The sequence below is a fragment of the Aquila chrysaetos genome, chromosome 24 (genome assembly GCF_900496995.4).
Source record: "Aquila chrysaetos chrysaetos chromosome 24, bAquChr1.4, whole genome shotgun sequence".
NCBI classification, from domain to species: Eukaryota; Metazoa; Chordata; class Aves; order Accipitriformes; family Accipitridae; genus Aquila; species Aquila chrysaetos.
In genome coordinates this window covers 13343981-13363514 of record NC_044027.1, presented here as the reverse complement: position 1 = coordinate 13363514, position 19534 = coordinate 13343981, and the positions used below count along the sequence as shown (strand labels likewise).

Here is a 19534-nt window from a genome sequence, read left to right as displayed (position 1 = left end):
GAATAGTTTATTCCAGGATTGTATACAGCACAGAAGATCTGTTAACCTTCCAGGCAGAAGTAAAAACAATTCTAAGTCCTCTTGAACACGTTCCTGGGAGATGAAACAACCTGAAGATTCAATTCCAAGGGCTCCTGTTCTGCCAAGACCGTGTGCGAGCTTTACACCACCGCGAGGAGCACTTTAATGTACCCTCTAGTTATGAGTACAGGCTGGGGGATAAAAAGCCACTCAGACGCTTTCTCAGTAAGCTGTAGTATTTCCGACGAGCATTTCAGCCTATGTAGGGCCAAAATCTTCAGGGTCTATTTCCAAGGAAAATCATTGCAGTTAAACATGCGACTGCCATCCAAGTTCAGTGCCCTTGCTCTCTTTTGAGACAACATCAGTGCGATGATGTCTATTCAGTTTTATTTTTACTGCACTGTAATAGAAAATAATGGCTTTTTTTATTTAGCTATTGTATCTTGTGGTATAGACAGTTTTTGAGTGCTCAGTGCTGTTTCACAACACATGCTGCTCTGCTGTAAGAGGCTATTCAATTAAAAGGCCGAGGCTGAACTTTTCAAATGCCATTTTTTACCCAAGTAAATTTAATGTCCCATTCTTAAATTCCTTCCAACTTTTCAGCCCGAAACCAAATACATTTATTGTCCCATTCTTAATTTCCTTCCAAATTTTCAGCCTGAAATTCTCCGATAGTTTAGCATGGCTGTGAATTTACAATGAAACTGAAACAACTTTAATTAAAATTAAGGTGTTTGAGTATCAACTTGTCATTTGAAAACCCATATAGCTGCTGTAACCAGAATGAGCATTGAATAGTCTTAAATAAATTCATCTCCCCAGCAAGCTAATGGCATCATCTGTTCACCTCATTGGGTGGGACACTGAAACTGAGACTTAATGTGCTGCTTAAGGTAATTCAACAAGCCTGAGGTAGCAAAAGCACTTCAACCCAAGTCGTCCAATTCTCAAATATGTATGAAAATTAAGTGACAGAAATCAGAACAGTAAAGTCTCTATAAAAGATGAATTCGTAAAAAGCTCTCACACGTAAGCAATAATCTAGGTAGCTCTGAACAGGGTTCATAAATCCAGACTGCTGCTAGATTTGAGGGGGAAATTCTGCTGTTACTAAACTTTGGAGTGAGGCAGCTTGGCTCAAAGCCCATTTCACTGCAGTTAGTTGAAATCTGTGCTCCACCATAGCCTGGGGCAGGCTTAAAACAGTGTCAGACTAGAGGAAACAGCATGGTTTGGTGTGACTCCTAGCTGAAAACGGTAGTTTCCAGGAAGAAACCTGGAACATAGAAAGCTCAGCTGCTGATCAAGAGCTCCTGGATAAGACACTAATCACACCTCCAGCAAAATCTGGTGCAGGCTCTTCCAGAGCTAAACCAAAGCACAGCAACAAAATCATAAAAGGCCTTAACCAAAAGGAAGGAAGAAGGGAGAAAGTATCTAGACCCAGTATCCAGTGACAAAACACGTGATTATGAAAAACACAGGCTCTTGACATAAGATGGAGCCTTTACCACTGAATTCAGTGACACTCATAGTGTGTAATCCAGGCAAAGAAAGGTCAGAGACCCATCCTGTTCCTGAAGACCAATGTGGTCTTATCCTAGTGAGAAGTGGCCACATCCTGCTGATGAAGCAACAGTGGGGAGTCCAGTCTGGCACACAAGAAACTGCCGTAACCAAGTCTGGGGCTTGTGCTAGACTTTTTAAACTGTTCTTGTAACTGTGGAGAGAAAAGGGCGTAGTCTGGCAGTAGTCCTAAAAATGGTAAAAAATAACTGATCTTGATGTGTTCCAACATGGTTCGTCCTGAATCTGTGATTACACCCACATTCTTGGCAGAGGAGGAAGACGCAGTGTGGTACAGTTAGATGGGCTGAGTAACAAAAGGTACAGGACAGCATCCGCCCCAGGAGCTGTTAGCAATACAAAATCTGAACAGGCAGGCCTTACAAATTAATCCACGTACCAATCTGCAAGCCCCGATAACAGTCATCATGCCCCCAAGCTACCCGCCCTTGTTTTATTAAACCCAGTCCAATGTTCATTCCTATTCTCTTACTGTGCCCAGCAGAATTGCCCATCTCCAACTAGTGCTCCTAGAAATAGCCCTTTCTTTATGGAGAAGCAATTCAAGAGCTTAGTTCTACAGTTAATTGCTATATTTTACTCATGCTATCCTGGATTTTATTCAATTTCCCACTTATATTTAGAAATTGGGATTCTCCCAAATATATTTATTATCAATACATTAGTGTTGCTCCTCTTTTCTACACACAGGATGGGACAATGCTGAGACCACTGAATAAAAAAATCCCACAGCACATATTACTATTTGCACACGTGCCTGTTTACCCACCTGCTTTGGCTCCCTTATAACTGCTGAAAAAATCCAATCTAGCAGCAAGCAAGCCTGCATCTGAAATCTTCCAAGCCTTGCACCAGAAATTCCATGGACAATTTTATCATGGGGCAGCGGTAGCCCAAGGCTCAGTGGCATGGAGACCAGAACAAACCCTGAATGTGTTCTCCAAGTAAGGGGGGGTTTCCCAAAGGTGGCGGGGTTTGTAATCTCCCTGGAATGTCTTTTACGTGAATGATGCTGCTTGAGAACTACACTGTGCCATCCAGTTCATCTCGGTGACGTGCCTGGAGATGGGACCCTGCTCACAGAAGCGCTTTTATATGTAATGGTTCACGGCCCGCAAAAATTAACAAAAGTGTAACTGTGCACAGCTCTCCCCATCCCTCCAGCATTCAGGAGGAGGGGGAAAAAATCCTCCAAACTCCTGCTAAATGCTAGAAAGCTTCAGTCAGAGGAATGACCACTCATTCAAAACTCATTATGTCTTGGGGTTTCACTGTGTAAAGCAACTTTTTCTGCTCCTGACCTACAGATCTCACTCTGACCTCTGGCTTGCTGAAAAAATGAGCTAAATATTTGAAGTGAAGCCAAACAAACTGTTTCTTTAAACACTTATTTGCAGAAATTGGAAAACCTTCCTAATGGAATGAGGATATCGGGGAACCTCTACAGCTAAGTTCTTGATTGTTTTAGGAGGGAAGCCCTGCATTTTGAAGGGAAGGGAGATTTTTTGCAACCACACACCAAATGTAACAAGGACCCGTTGCACTGGGACCTTGCAATTTTTCAAGCTGCTAAGGTTCACAGGAGGATGGCAAGAGCATCCCAAAGCATCAGGGAGCGCATATATATTGTCCTGTACTGTATCAGAGAGGTTAAATAAAACAAGAGCAATTACAGCATGCCAGGCCTTTTATTCCCAATTCTGCCTCTGACCTGTTGCATGGACATGGGTAAAACACTCCCCTTGTACCTGAGTTTGCTCACCTGTTAGAGGGGGAAATTGACTGCCAGGGGGACCTGGCTTCCTAAATTATTTAAGTGTTTTGGAAAGTTTGACCATAGCTCTTTTCTTGCTGTCCTGGGAGCAAAGCTGACAACCGGACTCCTGTCTGTCACATGTCAGCTTGCTGTCCGCTTCACGTAGGAGAACAGATAACTAGGATTTACATAGCACTCGTCTGGAAGGCAGCACTTAAGACCAAGTACAATGGTTCACTACTTTTCTGCAGACCCAATCAAATCGGGGGTAGTTTGCTGGTCTAACTATACCAGTGAGGATTGGGATGAGTCACAATTTGTGATCAACATAGATGTGCTGGCAATAGCCCCTCATGCAGACAGCATGGGACTGAAGCTAATCAAGTCCTGGGTGAGGCAGGAATAAACTACAATGGTGCAGAAGTTACCGCTCCACCGGGAGCCCTTTGTTGACAGTTACTTGTAGAGCTTGTTAGCACAGCTCCGCGAGCAAAACCCAGCCTCAGTCACTGCCTCCCCACTAAATCTTGATGTTTGAAGAAACGTAAAGGTCATCTGCAGAAATGAAGTCCAACACACATCGCTTGCACAGAACTGCTCTGCTCAGGTTGCTGTGCATGTACCCAAGTGCCACCACTCACACACACAACCATGGAAAAGCTGTCCCACTACATGCCTGGCAAAGTGCTTTCACATCCCATAAAGCTGGGGAAACCCTTCATTGCTAAAACTGCCATTCCCTTCAAGAGGCACCTCAGATCTTACACAGACACTTGCCAAGGCAAACGACACATTTATTTGAGGAGATGTGGTGTGGACAGATCTCTTGCTTATGCCTTGGATTCTTTAATGCAGACATAAAAGCTGAAAACAATCCTAGCTAGATACAGACATAGAGAAAACCTTCCTGTAAAGAGAACATGACCAATACAGCAATATCTATACAGGCTTGCAAAGCTCCTGAGAAAGTGTTATTAGCCATCATTTCCAGTCATCAGAATTGCAACATTTTTACTCTGTTCCCTTGGAGTTCCTTAGGCAATAGTGAGAAGAAGAAATACCCAGCTTTCATTTGTCATATATCTCTGCCTTCAGAGTTGCAGATATAGCCTGAATCTGTCTCAATGGGTCCCTGATACTGAGTGATAGGGTGTAAAATTAATTCCATGCTCCTAAAATGGGGATTGGCTTTAAAAACAAAACCCCAAAAATCAAGAAATTCCCATTTTCAAGAGGACTGCCACTATTCGCTTAGCTACCCTACCTTGGGTTGCACTTGAATGCTGACATGTGTCCTGAACAAAACCTCTTTCATGCTTTTACAAAGATTGGCATTTGTTGTTGCAAACCAGGTGGCATTGCTTACACGGAAGAGCAACATTCAGACTGCACAGGCACGTCTAGCGGTACTTCGCTGCTGGAAATAAGGAGAGTGAAGTGTGGGATCAGCCAGCTTTTCTTACAGTCACTGACCACAATCTCACCCTCAAAGCAAAAGCTAATCAGAGCTTTCATTTTACCCTGGCCAATATGGGGGGAGAAAGGGAAATACAACAGAGACAATACAGAATTCAAAGGAGTGGAAATACTGCGCTACATCAGCGAAAGAGCAACTTTATGGACTTCACAGCTACAGAAGGTCATGAGTCAAATGTTGCTACTAGATTTTCAAATGAGCCAAATAATTGTATAAGCATTAATAATGTAGAAATTATGCAAGCTACAACAAGGTCAATTACGTCTCGTACTTTTGGCCATAAACTGCATTGGTGACAAGAAAAAAAGCCTTTCTTTCTCCTGGCATCCAGCACTGCAAAGTTGCATGCAATATTCACCTCCCCTCAGGAGCTCCAATCTTTGGCTGGAGCCTCATGGGACACCCCATGGGTTACCCATGGGCTGGGCTGGTGCAAGAACTCTGCAGCTGCTTTGAGGATTGGGTTAGGCAGGCGTAGAACATAACCCCTACAGTGTTGCACATTTATTTTTAAGTGGCTCATGCACAACAAAAGCAAAAGACACGAGAATTCCCCTAAGCCCGTCTTCGTTTCTGGCAGCTCCTCTTCTTTGCAATGAAATCCTTAAACCCCAAAGAGCCACAAGAAAAAAATACTAGAAGAAACATGTTGCAAAGTCAAAACAACTTATGCACAGAGCAGCTCTGTCTCCAGTGCTCCAGGCCAGACATTTACAGAGTGACCCTTTTGCCCCCTCCCAAAATTAGCACAGCCTCTTTGCAGAGGTCTGAGCCAAGCTAGGCTCAGCTGTGCTGAGCACTTCCTAACTGGGAACTCTTTCCTGGGCTGATTCTCAGCACCTCTAGTAGGGACTGAACTCAGAAATCCTCTGTTGCTTATTGTCTTTCAGAGGATCATCTTAAATACAGGATGGAGCATGCAACAGCTGGGGAATAACACAAAGTTATGACACAGCTTCCACAATGCTTTTTTCTTCAGAAAAACTCAAGCTTTGGTAGGTAGTGGAATTTTGACGTACAGCTGAAATTTGGTCATTCACACAGCAGGCAGGGTATGCAGCTGGGGTCTCCAGACATGGAGCCTAGTTTGCACGCCACAGGGTTGCAAGAAGTAACACCAAATACCTCTTGTGAGTAATGAGCTGCAGTAAGAACAAACTTTCAGCCTTAATGGGGACTTGCCAAGAACTGCAAACTCTGGGCAATTTGCTGATGTGGTTGCTGCTCAGGCATTTGTAAACAGAAGACATCAGGGCTGTACAACCAGTCGTGCTGATGTTTCACTAAAGAACATATCTAATGTGGAACAGATTGTCCTGTCTATAAAACACGTGAGCCTGGTGCTATCTAATGCCTTACACTTACAGCCCAAATCAGTGTTTAGGTCTGTTGAAATCCATGCCCAGGCTGCTGGGGGTCCTGCAGACCTTTTGGCTTTTATTGTTGTAGAAAGGAGGTGTGTTGATCTTTACTGGTTACTGCAAGATCTCACAGTACTGTAACAAGTGTCCTCAGGGAATGCACAACCTTCTAGCTCTTAGCCTCTTGGTTGTTCTTTAAAGACATTACATGGGGTTGAGTTTTAGCCAAGTATGTGTGAGGAAATCTCCCTCTGCTGCCAGGCCAGGATGCTGCCTGGATCACGGATCCAAATATTCCCCTCTTCCAGCCTCAGACACTTGCATCTTTTGATTCCCAACCCACATCAGTTCAGTGCTCAGGAAATGGGCTGCATGACCGTACCTTGTGGGACAGCACCGTGCTACCACGAAAATGGTGCCAACAGTTAACTGTATCCAGGTCAGGCATGTTGCCCAGCTTTGGGAGACTACTTCTGCAGCTAGGCCAATGCAGAAAGCTTTTCTCACAGCTAGCTGCAGCACTCAGCACCAGATGTTTCCTCAGCTTAACACTCAATGTTCAAAGATCTGCATCAGAATTTAATGTGGGGAAGAAGAAATTCAGGAATTTGCAATGGATCTTGTAGAACAGCTAAGATATTTTGCTGTAGATCTTGAAAAGGAGTCAGACACCAGGTCTCCGTCTGGGCAACACAAAAGCTCATCCTTGTGTGTCGAGTCCTTTGTCCTAGACCATGGTCCCACTAAGTGAAGGCACAGTGACAGTGAAGGACCTCAAAAGAAGCAGTTTGGGAAGCTGGGGACAGTGAAGGACAGAACAAAATGCAGCCAAAGCTAATATTCAGCACTGGGTTTGCAAAAAGGGACGAATACCAGAAACAAAATGAGACAGACAGAACTCATTCTTCTGACAGCCATTTGGAAGCATTCATCCCCAGTCTTTGCTGATGCCAAACCTTAGCTCATGGAGGCTGCAAATCACCAGCATGGCCTCCTGAAAACCTTTAACAGGGAATGAGAGAAAGAAGGAAGGCTAGACCTCAACAGCAGGGCTTAAAGCACTCATTATTCAGCCACAGGAACATACAACAGCCCTTAGAACAGTAGAACAGGCAGATACAAGTACAAATGGATAGAAATTTTTAAACCACTTACTCGGGAACCTCTCTTGCCAGGTGGTCCTGGTAAGCCTGGCAGACCTGGTGGACCCTAGAAAAATAAAAACAGGTATTAATGATGGTTCTATAACAGGATGGTGCTCCTAACAGTGTTTCAGAGAGACCCACAATACAACCATTTGGAAAAGACCTGGGGAGAAGGGCCAGTTATAACACCACGGCCAGAATTTCCCTTCAACTTATGCTACTCCTATAAAGGGATGAAAAGCCATGCACAATAACATCTGCAGAAGCATATCTTTCCACAGTGATGAGACAGAGCGTTCACATCTTTCTGCTGCAGACCGCATCCCCGTGATCACAGCTGTGTTTCACGCTTCCACTTTCCCGGACCCATGCTGTAACACAGGGGTAACACAACTGTCTCTCAGCTTCGGAGTTTTCCTGCTACGTGCTAGCGCACAACAGAAGTAACGTGTTAGCACCTTGGCGAGGGAAGAACATTGTGTGTTGTAATATATATCAGCTGAAGATATATAGTTCTTGGTATTGTAGGTTCCTATATGAGTTGCAACACAATCGCATCCCAGCACTTCATATTTTAAAGCGGCATGTTATAAAATGTAATAAAATTGGTGTCAATGTTGGAAATTCTTAAATGCAGCTCTGTAATATAGGAGAGGTCAACTCATACATGTCAGAGTAGTGGGAGTTCTTGGAAGAGGGTGAGAACAAAGTGGAGATATCAGGCGCCCAGCTGTGCACTGATCTGAAACAGGTTAGGAAAAAATACTTAACCAGTGAGGTTTGAACTCCTTTGAATTTATTCGTTTATTTATTCATTTTTTCAATGGACTGGAGAATTCAGATTTCTGGAGAGCCATTTGCAACTCCTAATAACTCCTCAAAACTTCTTTTCCTCCAAGCCAAATATGTCTAACAAGAATAACTGTTAATTAAAGTGTCTCCCAGAGGATTTATATTCTAGTAGCTTGTTACAAAAGACAAGTTTTCATTGCATCCAGGGGAGAGAGAGATCCAGAGCAGCAGACTGAAGGATGTTTGGAAGGCAGCCTGAGCTCTCCAACTGCGTGGCAGGCAGGAGAGCAGGTCCCAGGAGCAACGCTCCGCAGGGAAGATAGGTGCATCACATGGAGCAGGTGCAGCACAAGCCCCACTGACACACTCTGGCCTCAGCACGGACTCACTCCCTTCCCACTGGGTCATCTCTGTAGGACCTCACATGCACAATCAACCCTGAGTGGAGCCTGCTGCAAGGCTGACCCTGTTGCTGCTGAAGGATTGCCAGGCAGAACTGCTCAGGCTCTGCAGCATATTACTGGCCCTGAGGAAGAATGAAAAGTTCACGATATCTAATGCAGTTTTCAGGAGTCATCAAGTGCATGATTCAGTAACAAAAATAAACCCTGGAGATCCCTACCCTAAATCTCATGTCCAGGATAAGATTTTGAACACAGAAAACTGCCCGAACCATATAGGTAACTGATGAATAAACACTCCCCTAATATTACCAACCCTCCTACAATAAGCAGCAAATTAATTTGTATAAAAGTGATTTTTAAAAAAGACATCCATCCACATTTGGTACAGTAGAAAAAAAACAGGGGAGGAGTAAGCAAAGCCCAGGGTAGGTTTCTCTGTGCTACTAATTTGCATCAAATGAATCATAACATATATTTTTTTCTGCAGTTACTTCTATCTGTAGTAAAGATGACAAGAAAAGGATTGTTTTAAAAGTGTAAGAGCCTGCGCAGCATAGAATAGCTAATGCCCCACAAAGACACACAGGGATAGACTTCTACCACCATATCACTCACTACTACTACCCAAGACAGCTGCCTGTCCTGAGGATTTCCAGTCTCTGTAGCCTGGGACACTTCACCTGACCCCTTTGCAAGTTGCTTATTGCTGGTTAACACAGTATTACTGGTCCTTGTATTAACAACTCTCATTGATACAGCTGACCCTCATTTTACCAATATACGCAGCATTTTAACCTGCCATTGTGCCAGCTCAGGGCCCCATGCATAATGCAATTATACAGCTGTGCAAATAGACACATGATTGTAGGGTTTTTTAAGCCTCGTGTATAATTGTGCTCCAGAATCCAAGCTTTTATTAAAAAAATCTCCTTGCCCTTTTATTTGGGAAGATAACTACCAAAACATGAATCCAATGCAACTGATGCAGCAACAGTTAATAGAATTTACCAAAGATTAATTCAGCTGCTTAACCTCTTCTCCATCAAAACACATCCCCATTTACCCCTACAAGGTGAAGTAAGAGAGAAGATGCAACTGAGAACTGCGTTCCCTGCGCACCAGAATTGAGGTGACCTTTTCCACCTTCCTGCTAACAGCAGCTGCAATTGTACTTGGCCACTTGAGTAAAAAGCTTCTCCAAAAATGTGGGCTGTTCAGAATAAACTGAAGCTAACATAAAAATAAGGAGAGAGTTAATACCTGCACTGGAGTGGGAATATGGAGTTAAGGGAAAGGCATCTAGCTGGAACAGCACAGAAAGAGCAGCACATAATTCAGGAGTCTTATTGCTTTGCTTTGATTTAATTTGCCTTTCCTTCAGTCTTTTTTTTTTTTCCTCTCCTGAAGAGGAAGAGAAATAAGGTGACTATAGGATGAATGGCTAAAAGGTGCCAACCACTACGGTAACTGCATAAGGCAAGAGCGTGACCACATAAAACTTAGAAGCAAGCCAAGGTGGAAGAGGACTGGGGTAGCTGGATGAACACGGGTAGTTGTGAGACATGATGTGCTGCAAGACCACCTTCTAGCTTCTCACCCAGTTCCTTGGCAGTTGGATTGAATGAGACACATACTGTGCCTTCCTAGTGACTCAGTTCTCCTCTGCCCTATACATATGCCTCTATATCATCCAGCTCAAGTTCTCAAACAAGAGGCCCACGTCAGACAACTGGCTTTGCCTGGGGAGAGCAATACTGAAACACACAAGAAAAACGCACATCCGAAGAGGCAGCCAGAGAAGAATAAGACTGGATCAGGGCCCAGCTACTTACAGATGATGGATGCAGTCCCACTTAAAACGTAAGGCTCCAAGACATGGAGAGCAAGAAACATCTATCAACGAGCCACCACACAGCAAGCTGCTAAGAGTCCGCCTGGAGGTAATGCCCATGCAGTCCCCACGCTCGCCAGAGACATCTCCACCCTCACCCCTAATGCAGGGGTGCAGGGAAGAGTTAAATTGTTCACACAGAGCCTGTGTGGACCTTTCCATTGTATCCTTTAGAGCATCCCTGGGGAATTCCATAGGGAGCAGCGGGAAGTGCTCTGAGAGGCAGGAAGGTTTCCTTTTCCTGGCAGCTGGAAGAAGATACCACTCCTCTGCTCCTGCCCTCCCATTGCACGGATGCCCCATGAGATCGGCAAAGCTGACAGCCTCCTGCAGCGAGCTGCCGTTCCTAGCACTTTGGTTCTTGTCTCTCTGGCTTCTTGCCTACTCCTTTCTGCAAACCGATGGCAGAGAACACACACCCTGTTATCACACAAAGCAAAATCCGAGATCAAGAAGAAACGTGGCAGAAGCAGATATTCTCTCTTCTCAAGCCAAACAGCTGAATCGTTAACCAGCCTGAACAGTTCTGTGAAGTAGCTAATGGCAGCCACATAAAAGTTTAACCCTTCTCAGTTTCCCACGGTAGCATTAGCAATGATGACTGATCCCACCAAATGATTATAGGATTTATTCTAAGCTGCTGCTGGGAAACTTTCTGGCGCAAAAGAGACTTTTTTGTCTTAGCTTTTCGAGCTTCAAATTGCAAATGGAAAATTAAGTTGTCTGAAAGCAAAATACATCGGACCCTGAGGACAAGAGAAATCTCAACATTTCCTCTTGCTGCCGAGATCAGCCAGTTTATACCTCTGCCTCTCCCACATCATGACCCTCCTCACACTGCTTCCTCTGCCTGCAGCAACGCCGCTGGGAGCTAGGTGCCTTCAGATCTCAAAACCTGAGCAAGGCTGAACCTGTTGGGAGAGGGCTTGAAGAAAAGCATAATCGGTACAGGAATTGGTGCTGTTGATTTGGGAAATGACTCGCTTCCTTTCGAATGACTACTAAATCAACTTGCTTAGATAGCAAAGTATTCCTGTAATGGTTTCCCCAGGGGCAAGTACTCAGCCTAGTAGCAAATAGCTGACAATTACCCAGGACACAATTCAGCTCCTATTCCAGCACACACTGATAGACTGACACATCTATAGGGTATCCCCAATGTACTTCTGCCTCCCCTGTTCTGTACCCCTGCAGGGCATTAGTGGCACAGTTCTTTATCCCAGAAAGGGTTGTATTTCAGAGGTGGGCATCCTGCACTGTGCAAAACACTGCAAGGATTGAAGAGAGAAGAGACAACATTCTTCTTTCTCAGATGCTAATGCATGTGGTAAAACCCAACTTAAAAGGGAGTTCAGAAAAATGCATGAAAAGCTTCTCCTCACTTTGGCATCAAGTTCTGAGCAGTGATGTTACCCCTGCAGACAGAGAACCTGTCTTGTTTTCTTCCTGGAGGAGGATGAGGCATATTTCATATGCAAGGCCACTGCCACAAATCCACCGTTTAGCCTTGTACATCTGGAAAGCATCAGCACAGAGAGACTGAGCAGCTAAATGGGCAGCACTAGAATTAAAAATCCCCTAGCTCAGGAGAAGAGAAAGGAAGGAGAAGATTTCATCTTCAAAAGACACACCAACCACACTTCACTGTCCTTGCCAGGCACTGCGCAGAGAGGGAGATAGGACCTAAACTAAAACCCGGATTGAAGTACTGCCTAAAACAAACCTGGAATTCTTTTTTTTTTGGGGGGGGGGGGCGGGGGGAAGGGGGGGAATCTAGCACTTCGGTTACTTTCTTCTCCAAGGCAGGCTTATCATATTAAATTTGGACACATCTGGGTCTCAACCAGTCTAAAATGAAAAAGCCTTCATAATTCTGGCAGGAACTGAGATGTTGGTGGAAAGCCAGTCTTGTAATATGATTTCTGCAATAGACACAGATGTTTATTCTGGGTCTGTGCAACACCTATCACAGAAAAGTCCTTGTCCACAACTGGATTACTAATAGAGTGACAGCACAATACATAACAAAATATTAGTATTCCAGCTTGATAAGAGCAGCTTTTCTATAGAGACATTTCAGGAACAGTCTCTCCATGAGGCGCTTCAGACTCTTGAGCAATCTCAGACCTTGGAAGGGAGTCTGAAGGGGTGTGAAGAAATAGAGGGATCCCATACTCTATCACTCACTTTCTGTTTTTAAAGATTTATAAAAATACCTGTATATATTTATACAATACAACCCTACATCCTTTGCAGCACATTTATCTCAATCACACTTTCAACTACCGCTCTTCAAAATGAATTTTGTTTTACACGGATAGAGCTCTCTGATGCTTAGTCATTTGCCTGCAAGAAGACTTCCCTTTGGGGATAGTTCTGGTTAAATTAGCAAAAAAAATTATGATCCAGCTTTGTGACTGAGGCTAAAACTTTTCCCATGTATTATACAAAGCGTGCGATCTTTTTTTTTCATTAATATGACTCATTCATTAAGAGACATTCAAACACATTGTGTGTTCCTTAATTTATCATAGACTGTCAGCTTGAGTAGCCTTTTCTGGTACAAGGAAGAATGGAAATAGGCACTTCATATTTTATCAGCGTTCCCAATCACCTCTCTCTCCCCTACCCACTGATTGAATTGGCAAGGATTGCTTCTTTATGAAAGGAGCTGGGCTCCAAGACAAACTGCTCGTGCGGAAGATGGCAGCAAGAGCAGTCTAGACTGGGGACGCGCTCCGAAACACATCTGCCTTTGAAAGAAGGCTGCCTGCCAGAGTAACGCCACACCTCTGGCTGGGCTGCTGCCACCAGGGTTCGAACCTGGGGCTCCTGGCTGCGCACCGTGCCGTGCAGATGGGAACCGGAGGCTGCTGGCGTTCCCGCCTGGGGACTCTTCCGACTCGGATACTCGGGGAGTCGTTTGAAACACGCTCCCTCCCCGCTCCTCTTGCGTTACTCAGTGCTTGCACAGCCTCCTAGTGAACTCGGTCCGCTCCTCTGCACGTTCAGCATCAGGTGTGGTTTTCTTGCTCTAAAAATAACCCTCAGACACTTGTCGAAAGAGTCAATTTGGGTATTTTTTTGTTTGTAAGGGCCAATAAGCTATGGAATTACAGCTTTCTTATACAGGAGGAGGAAGGGCCAACTTGGGGTACAGCGTGGACAAGCCAGCTAGACCCCAGCTACGCCAGGGCAAGAAGGGGTTTGCTGCAGCTTTGCCACATTACACAGAGCATGCACATCCCAGCAGGCAGTGCTGATGAGCAGGGGAGAGGGCTACAGCCCCCTAAATCTCCCCGTCAACCCTGCTGCTGGTATAGACAAGCAGATGATACCCCATCTACCAAAAGATTCAAACACCTATCACCTCACAGCCTTACAACAGTTCGAGGGCTTGACACGCTGGCAACAAAATACTATTTTTCAATATATATTTTTCTTTTGTGGGTATCCAAGCTACTTGCAGCCGTGTGCTGGGATCAGCTCTGCAAGCTGAGCAAAGGCCCACTTGGCGCCGCACAGGGACGGGAGATCTTGAGCAAAGCTCAGCAGAGGTGCTGCGGGCAGCCGTGGATGACTCAGAGGGACGTTTGCCATCTGCTGAGTCAGTGCTGCATTACTGACTTAGCATGATGTTTGGGTGTTCTTTTTGCTATTTCCCCCCTCCAAAAGAAATGTAGAGCCGAGATCCCAAATGCTTGTGGTTATTAATGGTTCCCAAGAAATTATTCTTTTTTAAGAACATATTATCCTTCCTCCTCTAGCCGCCCAGCAAACCCAACATTCCTGAAGAATTAATGCTCTGCCATTAGTTGCATGTGGGACGCAGCGTCTCTATTTCCTGTTGCGCAGCACAGTGGTGGTCTTTCCGGGACAGATTAATCCACAGAGGATGTTGCCTTTTATTGCTAGGTGAACAAATCCTTTTAGCTCCTTGCTTGCGCTCCTCTAACCATGCGTACACCTCCCTCAGTTGTGGGGATGGGGCCCTTCTGCACAGCTAAGATTATGCCACAGTTATTTTGGTAGCATTCACAAAGCCAGAATTGCACAGAGACCACAGAGCCTGAGTCATCACTGCCTTGCACCGCGGCTGTCATTCACATCCTGATTTTGGGATGATCAGGATTAAGGACAGTCCTTTCTTTCTAAGTGGCAGCAGGACAGGCTGGGGGCTGCTGGCTGCCAGCCTGCCTCTGCCCAGAAATCATTGCCAAGGTGGCCCCAATCCTTGCTGAAAAGGTAGAAGGCAGTTTCCCATACACACTTCTCTGCCCAGAGTGACAGCCTTGTCTCTTGAAAAGACCTTGTATCAGGCAACACAACTGGGAAAAATAATTAATCTCGTATCCTTCCACCCATGTGCTAGACTCTGTGAATGACGTTCCCAGCCCATAACCTGCCCCGTCCAGAGAAAGCGCCGGGCTGCGATATCATGCAGCAGAGCAGGAAGGGCTGTACTGACCTCATCAGAAACGTCTGCCCAACAACATGAGGACGGCGCCAGGTAATTACTCAAGCACAGAGCATTTATCAGCACTTGTTCTGAAACATGCTCGTCTGGCTATAGAAGCGCTACATTAATTTCTCAACATGTCATCCCCATTCCGGTCTTTTCTCCTCTTTCTCTTCCCACGTCAGAGACATCCAACAAAGTATGGTACAGAGATCTCCGAGTGAGTCACAGGAGCTATCAAGCACCGCACGGCAGCCAGCTCCAGCCAAGCCATAACCTTTCCCTCCCAAAGTGCCGACTTTGTTTCCAGCAGTCAAAGAGGATAAGGCCAGACAGAGCCTCAAAATGTTCTCCTTTCCCTCAGTTCAGGACTCCAGTTGTTCTCAGATGGGATGGAAAAATCCTGCCATCTCTTCCCTCAGCCCTCCACAGCCTGAATCAGTTTCTTTGCTATGATTCATTCACAAGCTGAGAAGGATTTTCCACTCCAGTTCAATAACAAGCTCTTTACATTGCAGGGGGAAGTGGGGGCTTGGAGCTTGGTCACCCTCATGATACTTGCAGGGCAAGAAGTTGGAAAAGGTCAGAATTTCACTGGGCTCAGAGCAGGCCACCCAGATTTACACCTTACAGGTAAATAGTGTTTTAAGAGAAGTTCACAATTGCTGAATTTCTCCTCTTGGAAATATGCCTGAAACAACTCTCCACGAAACACAGAAGACTGCCCAAAGATAAAATCACTGAAGCTCATTCTGTCTACTCGGGGATTTAGCAAAACTTCTCCAAGTACAAAGACTACATCAGGGATGCGTGCCTGTAAAGTCAGGCAGGAGAGCAAGGCTGCCTGCGCTGCATCCCCCGCCCAGGGGAGCATCTTCACCTCCCCCAGGGATGGGAACCTTCGAACGAAACACCCCCATCAGTGACTCCCCACCCAAATTACAAGGAGAGAAATCACCACACTGCTTTGAAATGGGACACGCAGGAAATGCAAACCTTGAAGGTAAGCACCCATTGAGGGCTTCGGAAACACAACCATTTCACTTTAGCTTTTACTTGTAACAATGAGCAGCACATCTGCAGACAAGTGCTGTTGATTGTGTTCCTTAAGCCAGTCTCAATATTTCCATTGTAAACCCTTCTTTCACTATTTTAAGAAGTCAGCTGTAAAAATTTGCTCTAGGCTGGAACTTGGCAACGGAAGACTCCGTCTGGGAGAAACTTATTTTACATGTGCAACCCCTCTCTCGTATACACAATATAGCAAAAGGCTTGGGTAGGAACACCAAATCCTCCTAAAAGTTGGCCAGTTTAAAGATCCTGTTTGCATTCTTGCATTTGAAAAAAAAAAAAAGCTAGCAGATAATTAGCGTGGCCTGACTGCTTTTAGCATTACAAAATGTGTGTATACTTTTATGATGGCCAAGATATACACCCTGAGAGTGATTATTGTGTGTGGAATAGAGTAGTTAAGTTTATAAAGGAAACTCTTTGCACGTTTTAAGTGTGGGCTATGAGAAATAAAAAAAAAATAACATAAAATTAACTTATACCATAAAAATAGAGGGGAGTTTGTTTAAAAAAATAAATCCTGAAGCAATCTCTGTACTTGCATTTGCTGAAACAAGGCACTTCTCTGGAAATGTGAATTTCAGGCACAAAACAGATTAATAACCAGTGTTAAGAAATAGTTAGTTTGTGGCATGTTTTTGAGGCACCTGGGTTTTCTTTGGAAGGTGACCAGCAGTTCTGCTCTCTTGGCCCTGAGAAAAACCAGGGGTGTGGAACAAAGCTCCGACCTGGCCATCAAAATTTTAACCAGCAACTTGTAGGAAGGAAGGTGGGTGTTTTTTTGTTTTTTTTTTTTTCTTTTCTTAAATCTAACATTAAGCAGCAACTTTAATCACAGACTTTTAAGGGGCACCCACCATCACAGAGCACTCCAGTTTACACTGAGATACATGCTAAAATTGTGACCATCAGAAGTGCGATAGTGCTTGGCTGCTATTTTGAGTTGTCACACTCCACTAAACATTATAGAAACCCATTGTAGGTCATGGTCTGCCAACCATTTAGCTGAGCTATGACTGGGAATACTCAACATTAAGAGCTTGAACTTACCTGAGGTCCTCTCTCTCCTTTCACTCCTGGATATCCCAGTAAAAATGGAAACGGAGTGGGTCCAAGGGGGTCAAAGATTTGATAGCCGTCAGTCACAGCTGGGGTGGTGAGGTTGAAGGCCTGTACCCTGGCTCTGGAGACAGGACGGGCAGACCCCAGGGGAGGTTTGGGGTACACCAGAGGGACGTTACTAGGATCCACTTTCCTGGTGGGGGACGGCACGTGCTTCTTTGGAACGGGCCCATTGCTTGGGTTCTGCAGGGTTTGCTTTAGGGTGACAAAGTGGACATTGCTGGTTGTGTTATCAGTCATCCTCCTCATTGGCTTTACAGTACTGAGTGCTTCAGAGGGCTCAATGGTGGGTTTTTGGTTGGTCTTCTTTTTGGTCTCTTGCTTGGACTCCTTCCTGCTGGCCACAGCAGGGCTCTGGCTTGTTGGTAGGGCCTTTTTGGCCGTGGGAAAGGGATTTTTCTCCATGTGCATGCTGGGAGTGGGCCGAGAGACCCTGAGGGTCGTCACTGTCCCCCAAGGGAGCGAACGGGCGGGTGGCTGTGTTCCAGTACTCGATGGAACAGGAGATGGGGCCACTGTGACTTTTGTGGCTTTGGTTGTCAGTCTTGGCAGTGATGGTGGGGATGATACCAATGTGATGGTTGTTGCACCTGAACTCCGAGTCTTGAGGGGTGCAGTGACCCTGCCAAATTCCAAGGATGGGGCAGCAGTGGTCAGGTTTTTCAGACCCTGCAGCGAGGGCTCCATCTGCTGTGGGGTACTCGGGGAGGCACTGGGATCCCTGGGCAGGAGGGGGATGAGGGGGGGCAGGTTCGGCCGGTAGGTATCTGCTTGCCTGCACTGTTTTTTCAGGTATTTACAGTAATGATGAGCTGCCTTGGCAGAAGGATAAATATCGAACTGGCAGATGGCTCCTTCAAACTGCACGGAGTGCTGGTTTATCTTCCCAAAGAGGAAAGATCCATGTGGATCCAATGCCTCGTCCTTTTTAAGATGCAAATCCGCATGTACTCTGCGCTTCCCACAAGAAGTAAATAAAGTGACTGTCTGGCCACGGATATTGATGGCCATATTGTGCCACTGGCCATCATGGACATTGTAATCAAAATATACAGAGCGCTTGTGGCCCACATATACTATGATCTTCCCAGGCACAAACTGGACTCCCAGCTGCAGTTTTTTCTTTTTGCTCTTGACGGCAAAGAGAAAAGCATTGTTGATGCGGTGGGAGCAGAGGCTCAGCACTAGGAGCAGGTCAGTGCTGGAGCCTGCGGGGAGGATGGTGCTGACTGGTGCTTCGACACGTGCTCGCTGAGTGAAGATGACCCCTGATTTGAAAGGAATGACTCCTTGAGGAACTGTACGTGATGAGGACCATCCGCTCGATGGCCTTTTCCCTGACAGGCCCAGTCTTTGAAGAACATCCACATCTGAAAGGGAAGCACAAAGAAAATGTGAGGTGTCGGGCAACCCAAGGGCTGGATGGGTATGGGGGGGGGCAAACCAGTCCATGCAAAAAGGCAACAGGATGCGGGAAACCCCAACCATTCTCTCACATATATACATTCAAATAATCAGAATGGAGAACACATCTTCTGCACGTCACGTGAGGAGCAAGTGCATGCTCAACTTGGTCACCAACAATTGCCAAAATGCATCAGCTCCGTGGTGCATCTGGCTGGCTATCCTGTCCCACCAGGGACCAGCTCCAGATGTTCTGGAGGGAGCTGACCTTGCTACAAGGAAATTTCCCACTGAGCACCAGTAGTCCACTTCTCTGGGATTTAATTCTTAGTACTGACCACACAGCTGGAAAGGAATTTGAACAACAGACTGAGCTGGGATTGCAAAATTTTATATCCCCAGAAGGCAAGTAACAGAACTTTCAAAGGGAGCAAAAGTCTTGTATCTGTCTCTCTCCAAATTAGCAAGAAGCAGCTTTTGATCTTTGAGACTCTGGAGAGTTTAGGGAAGCGAAGGTGCCTCCCAGCATGAAAAAATTGCACCTAGATTTCACTGAACCGCTTAAGGTTCTCCACAGCAGTACTTCTTTCCCAGAGGATCATCTTACAGCCTTAAATTATTTTAATAGGTTGGAGGAACCAGACTTGGTTTGCGAAGAGCTGAGAAATTAGTTATGGCTGCCACTGAGCAGTAAAGGTAGGACTCCCCTTCAGCATTTATCACCTAGGAGCTACGTGCCTTGTTCAAGACAAGATGAGAGGGATTGATGTCCAGAGGTACCTATCTTTCTCCACCAACTCCAGGAGAAGTCTGCAATGGACAGGCAAGCAGAATCCTCTGGTTTCTGGCCTGAAGGTCTAACAGGAGTCACACACAGCTTGGAGTCCAAGACAGATTAGCAGGCAAGAGCCACACAAACTGGAGCCAGCTGGCGGCAGTCTCAGTTGAACTACTTAACTGGGGAAGATGCCGAGGTCTACATGAGAAAAGCTGCAAAGGTAAATGTTCCCAGACCTGAAAAAGGTGCTCATGTGCCCA

At 45.5% G+C, this 19534-nt stretch overlaps 1 protein-coding gene across 2 annotated transcripts in view; it reads right to left on the bottom strand.

Annotated features, from left to right (window-relative positions):
• COL27A1 (collagen type XXVII alpha 1 chain) overlaps positions 1 to 19534 on the bottom strand; it is a 164868-nt gene that overhangs the window by 130155 nt on the left and 15179 nt on the right. For both annotated transcript variants that reach the window (XM_030000304.2, XM_030000305.2), the window contains exons 4-5: positions 17021 to 18462; positions 7364 to 7417 (exon numbers count right to left, since the gene is read on the bottom strand). In XM_030000304.2, the coding sequence (XP_029856164.1) occupies positions 7364 to 7417; positions 17021 to 18462 (1496 nt within the window). The remainder of the gene's footprint in view (positions 1 to 7363; positions 7418 to 17020; positions 18463 to 19534) is intronic.